General features: G+C 38.7%; 1 protein-coding gene across 1 annotated transcript; it reads right to left on the bottom strand.

The window, feature by feature from the left end:
• Window positions 1-2,373: 2,373 nt before the first annotated feature.
• Window positions 2,374-11,633, bottom strand: LOC103480600 (N-acylneuraminate cytidylyltransferase-like). The gene is made up of 8 exons (XM_008435615.2): window positions 11,300-11,633; window positions 6,562-6,704; window positions 6,327-6,482; window positions 6,071-6,207; window positions 5,390-5,484; window positions 4,297-4,576; window positions 4,050-4,215; window positions 2,374-3,399 (listed from the first exon to the last, which is right to left on the bottom strand). The coding sequence occupies exons 1-8, from the start codon at window positions 11,509-11,511 to the stop codon at window positions 3,185-3,187; spliced, it is 1,404 nt and encodes a 467-aa protein (XP_008433837.1). The 5' UTR covers window positions 11,512-11,633; the 3' UTR covers window positions 2,374-3,184.
• Between the last annotated feature and the right edge of the window lie 5,110 nt (window positions 11,634-16,743).

The raw sequence follows: 16,743 nt of genomic DNA, 5'->3' as shown, positions 1-16,743 counted from the left end.
CATCCTTCAAACCCTCAGACCTTAAATGAATTAAAGGCACTTTGCTTTCATTGGAAAAGAGGACCTTGGACCGCTGACCAATGGTCAAGCCTTTCTTTTCCTTGGCCCGGTTGAGTCGCTTCTTACGTTGACTCAGGTTCAGAAGTGGTTTGACCTGAGGAACCTGACAGCCGTAGCTTGTCTCTTGGAGGCGTCTGGATGTGGTGAAGCTGACTCCCGCCTCATTCCACTCTTTCTGGATCTCTGCCAGATTCTTGAATCTTGTCTGTTTGATAAGCCCCCAAAACCCACAGTCATCTCTTTTGCTGATGCTTCTTCTCCTGCCACATTTTGTCCTTCCACTAGACTTTCCATTGATAGTCTTGGACACAGCATTCTGTGAACAGCCAGCCTCCTTACCTGTGAACTTTTGTGGGATATCCATCAATGCTGGTCTTCTGGCCAGTTGTTAAGTCTGCAGTCTTCTCCATATTGGACCAAACGGAGACAATTTGATGACACCTGGTGGTGCTTTGAGTTTAAAATTCATTTAAAAAATAATATATATAATTTATTTAAAACAATAACATTAAGTCTTATGCTTATTTAAAAAGTACATATATATATATACATACACTGCTCAAAAAAATAAAGGGAACACTCAAATAACACATCCTAGATCTGAATGAATGAAATATTCTCATTGAATACTTTGTTCTGTAAAAAGTTGAATGTGCTGACAACAAAATCACACAAAAATCATCAATGGAAATCAAATTTATTAACCAATGGAGGCCTGGATTTGGAGCCACACACAAAATTAAAGTGAAAAAACACTACAGGCTGATCCAACTTTAATGTAATGTCCTTAAAACAAGTCAAAATGAGGCTCAGTGTTGTGTGTGGCCTCCACGAGCCTGTATGACCTCCCTACAACKCCTGGRCATGCTCCTGATGAGGTGGCGGATGGTCTCCTGAGGGATCTCCTCCCAGACCTGGACTAAAGCATCCGCCAACTCCTGGACAGTCTGTGGTGCAACGTGACGTTGGTGGATGGAGCGAGACATGATGTCCCAGATGTGCTCAATCGGATTCAGGTCTGGGGAACGGGCGGGCCCGTCCATAGCTTCAATGCCTTCATCTTGCAGGAACTGCTGACACACTCCAGCCACATGAGGTCTAGCATTGTCCTGCATTAGGAGGAACCCAGGGCCAACCGCACCAGCATATGGTCTCACAAGGGGTCTGAGGATCTCATCTCAGTACCTAATGGCAGTCAGGCTACCTCTGGTGAGCACATGGAGGGCTATGCAGCCCTCCAAAGAAATGCCACCCCACACCATTACTGACCCACTGCCAAACCGGTAATGCTGAAGGATGTTGCAGGCAGCAGACYGCTCTCCACGGCGTCTCCAGACTCTGTCAYGTCTGTCACATGTGCTCAGTGTGAACCTGCTTTCATCTGTGAAGAGCACAAGGCRCCAGTGGYGAATTTGCCAATCCTGGTGTTCTCTGGCAAATGCCAAGCGTCCWGCACKGTGTTGGGCTGTGAGCACAACCCCCATCTGTGGACGTCGGGCCCTCATACCATCCTCATGGAGTCGGTTTCTAACTGTTTGTGCAGACACATGCACATTTGTGGCCTGCTGGAGGTCATTTTGCAGGGCTCTGGCAGTGCTCCTCCTGTTCCTTCTTGCACAAAGGCAGAGGTAGTGGTCCTGCTGCTGGGTTGCTGCCCTCCTACGGCCTCCTCCACGTCTCCTGGTAGCGCCTCCAGCCTCTGGACACTACGCTGACAGACACAGCAAACCTTCTTGCCAAAGCTCGCATTGATGTGCCATCCTGGATGAGCTGCACTACCTGAGCCACTTGTGTGGGTTGTAGAGTCCATCTCATGCTACCACGAGTGTGAAAGCACCACCAACATTCAAAACTGACCAAAACATCAGCCAGACAGCATAGGTACTGAGAAGTGGTCTGTGGTCCCCACCTGCAGAACCACTCCTTTATTGAGTGTGTCTTGCTAATTGCCAATAATTTCCATCTGTTGTCTATTCCATTTGCACAACAGCAGGGGGAAATTGATTGTCAATCAGTGYTGCTTCCTAAGTGGACAGTTTGATTTCACAGAAGTTTGATTTACTTGGAGTTATATTGTGTTAAGTGTTCCCTTTATTTTTTGAGCAGTCTATATATACATACACACACAGACCACCTGTTGTCCAACACTGCCCTCGTGTGGAAGTTGATATCCTGATATTAAGCTACTTGTAATTTAATTTGCCATGACTAACAAATGTCGCCTTTTGTGCAAGCATCCTCTGTTCTCTACCACCTGTTGTAAAATCTAGTTAGATACAAAAAGTATGAATAACCAGAATAACCACACATCTATTCTCATTTGATCTTTTATTGATGAAATCTGGATTTTAATGCCATTTTTCCCCTTTATTGCATCAAATCTAATGGAAAGTCAGTTTACTGCTCTGGACAATTACACCATGATAAACATTTAATATTCCTGTCAAAATAGTGCTATAATAGTGAAGTAGGTCAATAAATACAGCATATTTAAGTGATCACAGTGATCTTAGAGTAGAGCGAATCAACAATTGTAACTTGGTACCAAACCATATTATGTGCAGGTCATGAGGGTTAAATCAGACCGATCGTCAGGACAGAGATAAAGCAGCAAAGCCCCCCAAACATAATCAGTGGCATCTGTAAGAGTTTATGAGCTGGTTGTACAACAAACACATTGAAATGTTATGAAATAGTGGAAGAACTTCAGATCTAAAACATTCCTGTGACTTTTCTGAAAAATCAGCAAAATGATTTATTCAAGTGGCTTTTTGTTCAGTAATCCACAGCTTGATCCTCATTCTGTTTTGTTTAAAGCGTAATCTTACCATATTGCCTCCGGATGTTTTATGAAAACCAACCACCAGATTTAGAACAACAACAATCAAATGAGTAAACTGTGAACTAAAACCTGCAGAAACAAGAAGTCAGCGGCTTTTAGTGTTAACAACCAACAGGAACGGCTGCTGTGGAGAAAATCTGAGGCGAACTCCAGCCATTCTCTACAAGTACCAACGTTGTTTCTTGGCGTCTTTTGCCTTCATGATCCGGTCCGTTGCCGTGGCAACCGCCCATCCCTAGTGCTTCACGCGAAACGTGTCGCGTTTCAATCCAGGTTCCGACATCAGAAGCAGTTGCGGTCGATCCCGTCCTGCTTCATCTGGAGCCTGGCCTGCTGCTTCTGGACCAGGACATGTTCGGCGAAGTCCCGCACGGCGCCCGCGCCGCCGCCTTGCTTGCAGGCAAACTTGCCGGCTCTGATTGCGTCGGGCTGGGCGTCAGCCGGCGCCGCGCTCAGACCCGCCAGGTGCAGACAGCTGGCAGACGCTGCGTCGCATCCTGGGAGGGAAAACGCAGGTGAGCATTAGATCCTTAGTTTGTGTTTTATTTTGTTAATTTTAACCAACTATTATAACCACTTTTTAATAGAAAAGATTTAACTTTTAACCCCAGGAAAAAAACAAAAAAACAAATTATATTATGCTCCCGCTCTAAAAAAAAAAAAAACATGTTAAAGAGGGTTAAAAGGTTAACTTTTTTAACTGGAAAGGAATAAAATCAAATAGTTTTCTATCCTCTGTTTTTCCCCCCCAGTTATTCAGGCCTGAAAAATACTTCAATTAAACAATTTTCCAGATTGCTGAGACATAAGAAATTACTTTTACCCAGTAAAATATTTATTTATCTATTTTACTTTATTGCAGAAAATAATCTGGGAGTGCTTAATGAAATAAATTACTCCGCATTAATAGTCAAAAAGCAACAATATAACCTTTTCCATACTGGAAGCTAAATGTTAAGCTCTCTTGGCTGCGCTGGTTGCTGGGAGACCAAGGAAAAAGAGGCAATTTCTTCAGGCTGCACACATTTTCTTTAATTAATGCTTACTTTAAATGTGTTTTATATTGTAAATATAAAAACAACAATCATGGTTTTACTTTAAAAAATAAGTATAAAGTAAAAACAGTTTAAAAAGTCCAGATTTTTACCCATGTAGGCCACATCCTTCCAGTCCAGCTTCCTCTTCTCCACCATCGACTGCACATCTTTTAGTGGATCCTCTCCGACCAGCATCACTTCACAGCCCGTCATCATCTTCAGTTTATAACGCATCTGTCTGAGCGCAACGTTCTCCTCAGAGATCAGCAGCACCACCTGGAGGGCAGGAGGTGTAACGCGTTACAACACGGTGGTCAAAGTTTCTCCTTTGATGTTGATAAAAGCGACAGATCTGACCTCCACATCGTCTTTCTTCAGCTTCCTGAGTCCTGCTGTGTCTCTGCTGTGGATGGAGACACTGAATCCTTCTGTGTCTCTGCTGTGAACGGAGCCCTTAGCAGAGGATGCTTCAGACTCGGACACGTTAGCAGAGGACACTCCAGAATCAGTGTCAGACAGGCCAGCAGAGGACACTGCAGGCCTGTCCAGGGACCCAGACAGGTGGACCCGTCCATCCGTCAGACATCCGGAAACTTCACAGAACATCAGAGACACTCCCCGGCCAAAGTAACCATACCTGTAGGGAGAAGCATAGAACCCAAACATAAACATAAAGTTCAGCAGGATGTCCAGACGGACAAAATTAAACAAAGGGAGAAATTAAAATAAAAGGTTCAAAGGTGAAATCTTAAGTATCGGAAATAATTTACATTCTTTTAAGAGTAAAAGGTAACTTATTATACTTCCTTAAACAGGTTAAGATAGGTATGAATTATAAAATACATGTTTATTACATTTTCTGCACAAGTTCATTCTTAGAAAATGAGATTTCAGTCTGATCAGTTCTGTTTTAGGGCCTCCTGTCACTTTAAATCCAAAGCTGCTGCTGGCCACGCCTCCAACTCAAGGTTTAAACTTGGACATGAAAATGGCTGCAAAAAGATGCACTATTATACAAGTGTACATCTCTGATAAGCAGAAGTGGAGCCTCCTGCACAACCAACAGAAAAGCTTCAAATGGTTTCTGCATGATAAGTCAACAACAAAATACTTGTCTTTTCCAGCAGCCATTGTACAGCAGTAAACCTAGCTGACCAAATGTTCTGGAACTCCACTGAGGTTCCTAGGTAACAGGCTGGGCTTTGCTGGGGTTGCTAGGTAATAAGCATTGACTGCTGACTTGTGATGTTATATTCCAGAGGATTTTGAAATGGCTAATTTTCCAGACAACAAAAATACAATTTATTGATAAAAAACCGTCTGGGTGGATTTTTTTTTAAGCACTTGGGCCGTTTTTAGAAGCAGTAAAAACCTAAATTAATGTATAAAACTGTGCAAAATGTGAATTTTGGATAACAGATCCCCTGTAAAGCAGTCGGTTTAAATTCACCTGAGGACTCTCTGCTCTGCCACAGGCCAGTCGATGTCCACGTCGATGTCCACGCTGTGCTGCGGCTCCATCTCAAAGTAGGCGACCCGACCGCCCTGTAGAGAGTCCGACACAATCAGAAAACCTCCAAACATCTGGAACTGATGGACATAGTCCTGGAGAAACATCTGCTCATCACAGGACAGAGTGCCTTTAATTTTCACCACCTAGTAATTGAATATCAAGTTTTTACCATCAAGCAAATTTAAAGATAAATAGATATTTAGTTTAAATGTAACAGACATGAATTTAGGTTTGTAATGGGCAAATTAAGCATAACTCTAGATGGCGACAAAGTACTCTTTGGTGGTTTGAGGCAAATTCACGACTATAGTCAACAGAGGAATAAAAACAAGGTTTGAGAGAAACAAGATCAAAATTATACATACAACATCAAATACATGCATAGATCCCTGATAACACTTGAACAAACATCCTAAAGTTAAACCTTGGAAGCAGACTTATTGTCGTCATTGAAAAGCTTCTGGTCTAATATCTGACCACTTTTTTTGGTAGAATTCATTTAAACTGGTTGGCTTTATGGCACAGATGTACCAGAAAACAGATGCGGCCACAGATGTGGCTGTTAGGGGAAACCAAGCTAATCGTCATTGCTCAGAGCTAAACGTTGAGACCAGCTACCTGCAGCCGCCCTTCCTTCATGATGAGGTCTCTGGTGGCGAAGTAAAATGAGCCGTTCTCAATCAGTTCCCCGTTCCAGTCCTGACGCCGTGGACGCTTCGCAGGGTTCAGATTCTCAGGCTTAGTGCATTCATCACCTGTAAGGAAGGAAGAACATGTTCTGCTGTAGGTTCTCTGAAGCTGAACAGAACAACGGAACCCTGATTGAGTCCAATTACAGTCAAACTGGGGAAGATCAGGCATTTGGTGGACTCACTTCCTTTCTTGACCTCCTTCCACCGGAACTGGTGTCTCCGGACCACGGAGAAGACAGAGTCGTATCCGTCCTTTGTGATCTTCTTCAGGGCCTCCTTTAGGTGAGTCGGATGGAGACACGGAGACGTAGCCTGGATGTTACAGACCACTGTCACGTCTGAACAGGAGAAAAACTCATCTGTGATTTTCCATCCTCAACGTTTGGGTCAACTTGTGCCCAGTTGAGCTTTTCCCACCTGGGTTTTTCTTGAGAAACTCCTGAATTGTCTCCAAGGAAGTGGAGGAGTCCTTGGAGACTTCTTGGCTCCTCCGGTGGACTTTGGCCCCCCAGGATTTTGCAATTTTTTCAATCTCATCGTGGTCTGTTGACACCCAAACACTAAAAACAAACAAAAAGTTATGTTTATTTATAGCTGAAGGACATTCCAGCAGCAAATGCTTCATGATAAATCAATCAATAAAATTTTATTTGTATAGCACATTTCAGCAGCAAGGCATTTCAAAGTGCTTCATATAATTAAAATAAAAACAGCATGTGACATTGTATAAACAGTTAGAAAGACAAAGAGATTTTTTTTTTAAAGAAAAAAGGTTAAAAAAGATAAAAACATTAAAACCCGCACCCCTTGTAGGACTTCAGTTAAACGTCTCACACCTCAGAGCTTGTTAAACGCAGTTTAACAAGGATTCTCATACCCCTAGATATAGATTCGTTTAACTGGAACATTTTCCGGGGGGGCTTTACATAGACAGTTAAAACAGTTAAATATGATTAAAAAAACAACAACAACAAAAGCAACAAACATTTCAATGTCTTAAAAGCAACTCTAGACAGGTTGGTATTTAGTTTTAATTTAAAGGAACTCAATGTTTCTGGAGTTTTCTGGAAGATTAGTGGAGCATAAAAACTGAATGCTGTTTCTCCATGTTTGGTTCTGGCTGTGGACCTTAAAGGACTTTAGAACTGGGGTGATGTGCTCCATGTTCCTGGCTTTAGTAAGAATGCCAGCAGCAGCCTTCTGGATCAGCTGCAGCTGGAGGATTTTTTTAATTCAGACTTCTGAAGACACTGTCGCAGTAATCAATGCAACTGAAAAAGTTTCCTGGAATTCTGGAATCATTTTTAAAACTGTAAAAACCTGTAAATGTGCTTCAGGTGACAAAAGGCCGACTTTGTAACTGTCTTTATGTGTCTCTGAAGGTTCAGGTCAAACCCCCCAAAAAATCATAAGCCGTCTTTTATTCATGTTTCCTCTGAGTTAGTATACAATACATAGTGTTCCACAGAGGTATCCATACACCTTGAACTTTTCCACATTTACTCACATTGCTACTTTTTAAAGATGCTATGTCATGCTTAGCTGTGAAGTGAAAAAAGACAAATAGTTTTCCATATGAATAAATGTGAGATTTGGGGTTCTTTATCTACCAGCTAGAACCTTAAATTTGCTAAATTTTGTCATCTAAATCACCAATTTTCACATTTGGGCACACACAGATACACAACTGGACTTAGATCTAGAATCTGGAAAAGGGGGCGGAGCTTAAAGCGGTTGATTTTTATTTGTTGAAATGTGTTTGTGAACAAACATTAGCTCAAACACAAAGAAAAAATATTAGATCGTAACCATGGTTACAATCTTTTAGCTTACCGATACTGAAGCCATAAAATTAAACGTAGCTTGCTCATTCTCTGTAAAGAAATAAACATTTTGATCTTTGGTTGATTTCAAGCGTTTTTGTGGGCCCCTGATAGTCTGAGGGAGCCTTAGTTTGCCTAATTTCTTAGTTATCAGATTTTTCAACATGGTTTAAAAGAAAATGGTTTTAAAATAAACTCAACTGGAAGTGGTTTCAAATGGAGGCTTATTCTGACCTGCTGTGAACTGTGGAGCATATTTAATGTTTAACTTCGTTTTAGTGCACTAAGTGGAAGAGCTTGTTTGGCTAAGCCTCTGAACTGATGAGTCACTGAGACACAATCAGCCACAAGGTCCTGAAACTCAAAGGAAAAACCAGCACAGTGTTGACACAATATCTATTCTCTACCAACGTTTATTTGATGGATTATATGAATTTGTCAGTTATCTATGTGTCAATATGTAACTTCTCATCGGTACACACGTACGTCACATGTGGTGTACCCCAGGGCTCAATCCTGGGATCCCTCATATTTAATATCTACTAGCTCAGATTATAACAAGCAATCAGATATCAAAACTATGGAGATGATGCATAACTCTTCTACAGCAGCATTCAGCACAGTTGATCAGATAAAAACAACTGATTAATGATAGTTATTTGTATTTGATTAAAAATAATTAACACTGATCAAAAATGTTTTATGTATATTTGCTAGATTATTTGACAAAATGTAATAGTTGCATGTGTGCAGTATTTTTTAATTTAAAGCTGTTTAAACTTGCCTTACTGCTGAAATAAAAATAAACTTGATTTGACTTTAAAATCACCCTCTGTGTGACTGTTTTATAAAAAAAAAGTGGTTTTATTAATAGAGTTTGGAAAATATAAAACAGACCGAGATGGAGACAGAAAGGTAAAGAGATAGAGAAGAGGAGGAAGAAAGGGAGGAGACCGCAGATCCTGTCAAACTCGTCCCTCTGACGTCTCAGAGACGTTAAATGTGGGTGGACACGTCTTTTGTCTTTAATACAGGATATTTGGCCAGGAGAAAACAAAAGGACAGCAGCCACAGCTTTACATCCTCATCTACTGTACCAAGCAGGGGGTTATGGGTCAATATCAGGTCAGTGACCTTCATGTCCAACATTTAGACAAAGGTCCACTGAGACGTACAAGTCTTCCTTCTGTGCAGAGTGAAGTTTAATCTGAGAGCAGAGCTGTTCCTTTGAGGTTTTTTTTATAAATAAAATAGATTAAACCTTTGCCTCGCGAACACAAGATAAGAAACTTGACAATGTTGAGGAATCTGCAAGGTTAGAGAGACGGGATATCTGCTGGTATCTGACAGTTTGCTTCATTTATGTTTTATAAATTTAAAGAAGGACATCCGCCATTAATGATAATCTGTTTTCTCAAACTGTCCTATTGGAGTTTTTGATGCCCAATTGAACCGAGTCTAACTGACTATCAGCTGTGAAAACACACAATTCATCAATGGCACTAAATCCCCTGATATACCTTTAGAAATATGTTTTTTTTCTTTTAGCAACATCTCAAAAGTTGCACTCTACTAAAAGGTCACCTGAATTTCAGAAATTTCCATCTTTTCAACTTTGAGAAATATTCCTGAATATCACCCGTTTGTCCCAATCAGCTCAGATTTCCTGGAAGGAAAAAATAACTATAAAATTAAAAGTTGAAACGATGGCCACTTTGCACACCTTGGCGGCCAGTGTCTTAGTAATAAAGACCAGAACTAAAAGTCTGTATAAAAGAGCAGCAAAAAGACAAAGATATTTCAGAAAACCTGGAGAAATGTTGCTCAAGAGCACATGAAATACAAGAAAGTCTGGCTGCTTGGAGGCTAAATAATAAGAAAGTAATAATGAGGAGTGTCTCACTCTACATTCCCTTGACTTCATTTTTAACCTTTCTGAGTTGATCCTGGTCCTGAATCCACACTGCTCTGCATGCCTTACTGGTTTTCTCTGGTTGAAGACACCCTTCTCTATTCATCTCTAATTTCTTATTTCAATTTTTCCTTTGGCTTTGTTGATGCAAACGGTGTAACATTCGATCAGTTTGTGTGTTTGGGTTGAATGTTAACAGCATCTCATATTTATGGCTTTTAAAATAAACAGACTAATCTTGTTCATTTGGCATTTTTAGTGCCAAAGTGCATTTTATAAATATACTCAATCAAAAACAGACTGTAGAGATTAACATGCCTATGATTGAGTGTTGGCAGTAAACTATAGTCGTCTGCATAAAAATAAAAGGACATATTGGATCAGTTTACGCACAGATCAGAAAACTAGGTTGTAATTAAGACAGGTCCAGAGACGGAACCCTGAGGTACACCTTTTGTAATTCTTATTAGAATAAGTTCAAGATTTTAGGTTTTGTTGTTTTGCATTGTGCAAAAATATATTTTCGCACACTGCGAATCCATCAGCTGGTATCGTTTATATCAAGATGCGTTTTTTAATAATGGTATTAAATTAACAATGTGTATACCTTCATCATTTTTATGTTGAGGCATTGGATTTTGGGATAATTATTCTCTCTGGTTTTAGATACTCTGTGGCTGGAAGGATTTTTTCTCTAGTTTTGAACAAGGTACTAGTTTTACAACTGTGAGCAGCTTTAAAGCAGTCATCATTTATTGATTGTTGTTTTTTATTTGGCCTTTATTTAGACTGGTTGGCTCAAGGACATCCAAGATCTAATTTACAGAACCTGGTTTTGAAAAAAAAATGATTGCAAACACAGCAACAATGCAAGTAATTAATTGACTCAATTAAATCAAATAAGCCACTAAAATATGAGCTTAAAAACAAGAGCAACTTTTATATTAAATTATTTGCTCAAGTCTATCTGTAATCAAACCAGCCTCAAACACAAAAACTATATTTTAAAACACGAGTGTGTTTCTTAAAATGTAATTACTTTAAATTTTGAACATATTCCAATTGATAACATATCATAAAAGCATTTAGGGAAAATGCAGCCCAGTGAAAGCATACTTAAGTATATTATTTTTCTCCTTATAAAGACATTTGCACTTTTACAAAGTAAACCTGCTAACTCTGCTTAAATCCACACTGTTACTTTAAGAAACTTTTAATGTGTCTGGGCTGAAACAGTCGAATAATAATTAGAATATAATTCTCAACTCAGTTTGAGAATTATATTCTAATTCTCAAACTGAGTCAGAATTCAAGCAGATTTGTTCGCTTTATATCTTGAACAGGCCCTGCAGTGAAGCTAGCTTGATATTTTTTTTCTTCTGAAGTCCAGTATAGAATCGGTATGGACTTTAAAACCTACCTGTCGAACTCTCCCGAGTCGATGGCCGCTCTCAGCACCCAGCCGACCAGAGGAACTCCGGCCAGCGGCTTGATGTTTTTCAAAGGTATTCCCTTACTCCCGCCTCGAGCTAAAATCAGAGCCGCTACGTGTCTGCTCCGGAGCTTCTTCGGACTCTCGGCTTCTTCCGATTTCGCATTTTCCTCGGGCATTCCTCGTTTTCGGGTAGCCATGCAGTCTTTTTGTAAGGACCCGGGACCCAAACACGAAGACAGTCCACTAATGAATGAGACGTTGATACGAACCAGGAGACGGACAGAGCCATCCGGTAGCAATAGATAGCATGGTGCTTTGGTGGTGCATCGCCATCATGTGGTGTGGAGTAGGAACTGCAGTAGAAATGAACGAATAATATTCCTGTAAGCTGTCAGAGGTCGGAAGAGAACCCAAAAATTGTACTCAAGAGTAGAACTACTTCAAGATATATTTATTCAAGTAAAAGTACAAAATAACCGTCCACGGAAATACTTGAGTAACAGTAAAAAAAAAAGTATTTAGTAAAAGAGGAGACTCCAGAGTAACTGATCATGAGAAAAATGACACCATCAGACAGACCAAAATGTAAACCTATGTGGAAATTTTGGTATTTGAAAGATCAAGAATGAAAATATTCCATATGAACATCATCATACAACAAAATCAGACAAAACAATTTTATACATCAGTTTCTTTCAGTAGAAAGCTTATGAAACTTTAACAAAAACTGCAGGTGTGTGACTGGTGAAGTTTTGTTAAAAACACCTTTGTTCTTTACTCAGTGAAGTTACTCACAGTGAGTAGAATATCTAGAAATTTCACTCAAGTAAGAGTAGAAATACTTCATGTCTCACTCAAGTAAAAGTAAGAAGTACAACATCTCCAGTGAACGTTTCAGGCGAGAGGCGGAACAAATCATGCATGCACACACACACACACACACTCACACTCACACTCAGGGAGAATTTAGAAAGATTAATTAACCTGACAGTCATGTTTTTGGACTGTGGGAGGAAGTTGGTGTACCCAGAGAGAACCCACCAGGGAGAACATGCAAACTTCATGCAGACCCCAGGCTGGGAATCAAACCCAGGACCTTCTTTCTGCAAGGCACTGCAAGGCAGCAGTGCTACCCACTGCGCCACTGTGCAGCCCATTTTTATGTACATCTATTAAAAAACATTTAAAAAGAGAAATTACATTTTACTGACACAAAACAGTATTTTTAATGCAGAAAATTGGACTAAGTGTTATTTTCCAAAGGTATATTTAATTTGACAAACTCTTGGAATTAATATTCCAGTTTACTGAATATGACCAGTTAGGACTGAAATATTTCATGCTTTTGGAAAAATTGGTTATATTGTTTTAGCCCCGCCCACTCGCTCGTAATTACACGTAAGGTTGACGAATAGAAGAAACTAGTCAAACGGAGCAAAACGTACCTGTGAAACAGTGAACTATAACATGTCTTTAGCCAATATGGTACATATAATAAGAAATTATGAAATAATTTAAATTGTAATGATGTAATCATGTATTAGGCAAAGCAATGAGGCAATAAAAGTTATATAAATTATTCACTTATTGACTTTGTTGTTAAATTTACTTTAATTGTTTTTATTATTTAACTGATAAAATGTTTAAATATTCTTTTTTTTTAATTAGCTACATATAACGTGCCAAAATTTAAGTTTAGTTTTTGTTGCCACCTGCTGGCAGAAATTATTTCAAAGTTGTTGTTTTTTTTGTTGATATTACGTTTATGCTGCAAATTGTAAAAGATTTAGCTATACAATGAGAAAAAACAATCTTTGTTGCAGATCACATCAATCAGTCAACAATTTAACACCAACAGATGGCAAAAAAAAAAAAATCTCACTTTAATCATCAAAACAACTAAAAGTCATTTTTTTAGATACAGATTTAGAAATCCCTTCCAGTTAAGTTTCCATCCTTCAACGGTTTTGTGTGCAGAGGTTTAAAATAACACACACACACGGCTGCAGGTATGCTACCTGACCAGTACTCTCACCCACTGCTGAGGAAACAAAAACTAAAACCCAAAGTATGCAGGTGGAAGGCTACAAAAATACAGACAGTGAAACAGTTTTAATTAAAGGTAAACGCCACATTTACATTAGTGTTAGTTTTATTAATTGGCTCAGTTTTGGTCTGAACTGTTCTGTTTCGGTCGATTCGTTGGAACAAAGGCAAAAATGTTTCTCATTCCAGATCAGTGTGTCACACTTTCCTGTTTCATTCTTAATTACTTGAAAGCATCTGACAGCTAACTGTCTCCATTGATCACTAGCAGTGATTAATAGCTCACGTTGCTTTTCCTTTTTAATACTCGAGCATAAAATCTAAAAATAATCACTGGAGATTCTCAGATTTTGTCTTTTCACCACAAAGTTCATTTATTACATCCCTTGCTTTTGTTTTTGTTTTGTTTACATCGTTCGCATCAGATGTGAGGTTGCCGAAAAGGAAGTTGGCGTAGGAATTAAAGCAAGCCGTTTCCAAGGAGACGGGTTAGCAGATCAGGTCCAACGGGTGTTAAATGGTCTCTATGCTGACTTTTCATCTGGTTCCTTCCCAGTTTCAGCTGGGAACCAGTCGAACTCTGTGCAGGTTTATGAACAGAGGCGGAGAGAAAACAACCACAGAGGATTTAATACAGTGAAAGTCACAATCAGTCAGTCATTCAATCAATCAATCAATCAATCAATTGGTTGGTAGATTTGTTTTGTGGTTCTCTTTCTGTGAACATTATGTCAAATATTTACTTTTCTATCTCTCTTTAACGTCAATTTATGGCTGCTTTTGCATTTTCTGATTGTTTTTTATTCCGTTTTTCACCACTTTGATTTGTTTTGTATTATTTTTTGTGCTACTTGTGCATTTAGTTTTCTATTTTAGTTTCTAATATTGCCAGATTAAATTTGTAGTGTTATGAGAATAATCTTGTATAAGAATAAAATTATAACTTTAGCAGAATAAAGAAGTTAATATGGGAATAATGTCAAAGTAATGCAAAAATAAAATCATAATATTCCCAAATTAAAGTAATAATATTGTGAGAATAAAGGTGGAAGTACTACCACTTTATTCTTGTGTAATTTCAACTTTAATCTGAGAATATTATGACTTTAGTCACATAATTTTATATATCTTTAATTTTCTTAGCATGGCCCTAACACTCTATGATAGAGCCAAGCTTTTAATCCAGATTAACTAAAGACTGACTTCACGAGATGAAAACTGGACAGAAGATCTGTGGATTTGTCTTTTTGACGTTTTTGTAGTTTTATAGATTTATATTCCCTCAGTTTCTGATAGTTTCCTTATCTCTGGGTGAATATTCTAAATATTAGCTCCGTTTTGGTGTTTTACATCCTTTTCTGTTTCCTAATTTTTATTAAGCGATGCTGTGGCCTCCATCCTTTGCACTCTCGTGGCCTTTGATGGCAGACGGCACCTCTAATCGTTTAAAGTGTTACAGCGTCAGCGACAGGAAGGACGAAGGAGGCCACATCTGGCCAGACCGCTCCAACAGCCCTGGCAGCATACCTTCAGCCGTCCTCCACTCCTCTGCCTCTTCAGAGGAACTCCAACACCCAACTGTCTACTGAAACAAACCCTGAAAGGCTGTTCACGCCTTTATTTACGACCTTATTTTGGAATCTGGATTGTGTTAATCTGAATCAAACTACAAACGAGTTGCTGGAGTGCAGTAGAAAGGGAAACTTTTAAAACAAGTCTTGTTGTTATTAGAGGGGGAAAAAAATACTATTTAGCTAAGAAAAAAATAACATGTTCTCCAATTGATGAAAACCCGTCATTTTGGAGCTAAATCGGAAATAAGTGATTTGGAAAGTAACTGTTTCACAATGAATTATTGCTGTAATTGCTCTAAAACATAAACAATCTAAAGAAAAATAGAATAAGTGCTCATCTAATTGTTTTCTCTTCACAGTCAGCACTGAACTAAAGTCAAAATGGCTGCAATAAACCAAATAAACGTTTCATATCAGTCGATACAGATAATTATTGTTTTTGTTTTGTTTTGTTTTAAATATCTGAAATACTACCAAACTGGTGGTGTGACATTTCCTGTTTTACCCACAGTTTTCATTCCACGTTGTTGTTTATTCTTTAGCCACGGTGGCAAAACCTTTCTGCCGCAAGTTACTCAACAAGTTGTTGCTAGGTAACCAAAGAGTGAATGAGTTGCTAGGCAACCAAAGAATGAGTGAGTTCTTGATTCCACCAACCTGGCTTAGCTTGCCGTGAGAAGTTGAGAGGCTAAAGTCTTTCCTCTGCCTATGTCTCCCAGAATGCTGTGCGGTTCTGTGCGGAGTGAAATCCATACATTGAATATTGATTATTCTATCAGATGTATTATTATATTGATAATTATCACAAATACTTAAAATAGCATATGCTAGCACTTTTTTCACTCGCTGACAACAAATCTATGTTGATTTATTGATTTATTTATTACTAAACTCAACACAAATCTTGATTTCTAAGTGATGCACTCTCACAAATTAAATACCATCACTCTGCAACTGGAAACATACATTTTGGATTAATTCATTTAAACATTTCAACTTTTATGCTTATGATCTGATAGGGACCCGTTAAACCAGCCTGATTTGAAAAAGTAAATGTCAAAAATGTGGAAATTTTTATACAAAATTGTGCTAAAGAGGTAAGTACTAGAGAGGTAAATCTATAGACAAACATCAAATATGAGTCATGTTTCATTTGGGTGTTTAATAATGGCACGACACAGTAGAGGTTTCTGCTCTCGCTAAAATAATCACACAAGCTATTGGCCCCAATAATATTCAAATACTAAACAGAGATAAACAGAGAGCCCTTTATGATGATGTATTTAAATATTAGAGGGAAAAAGTGTTGCTCTCTGTACTTCCGCTCACATTTCCCAAGCAATTCCCCAAAATTTAGCTTATGTATAAATGTGACTGAGTATTACAGATGTTTGTAGGAGATTTGCTAAATTATACATTTTGGAATAGCAAAATTGAGCTGAACTAATTATGAAAAGTGTTTCCTCAATCTGTGCTTAGCCATGTCATTTAAAGTCATGAAACAGTTATTTTCCCTGAACTCTTAATGATGTGAATAAACGTAAACAAAGCCAGAAACCATGTGACTGGAAATCCTTCACCACTCTACGGCTTTTATACCTCAAATTAGTATTCACGTTTCCTTAGATAACAGCCACAAAGTATTTCCAAATATTTCATAAGGATTGTATATAAACCAACATGAAGTTGTGCAGAACTGGAAACTGATCCAGAATTTTCTTTTGCAAATAAAAATCTGTAAAGTGTGGCCTGCATTTCTAATCAGATCTTTACTTTCATTCTCCAAAACAAAATTCAGTGCAACCAAAT

The sequence above is a fragment of the Poecilia reticulata genome, linkage group LG18 (assembly GCF_000633615.1).
Source record: "Poecilia reticulata strain Guanapo linkage group LG18, Guppy_female_1.0+MT, whole genome shotgun sequence".
Classification (NCBI taxonomy): domain Eukaryota; kingdom Metazoa; phylum Chordata; class Actinopteri; order Cyprinodontiformes; family Poeciliidae; genus Poecilia; species Poecilia reticulata.
The sequence above is the reverse complement of the archived record's forward strand: the minus strand, read 5'-3'. Positions and strand labels throughout refer to the sequence as shown.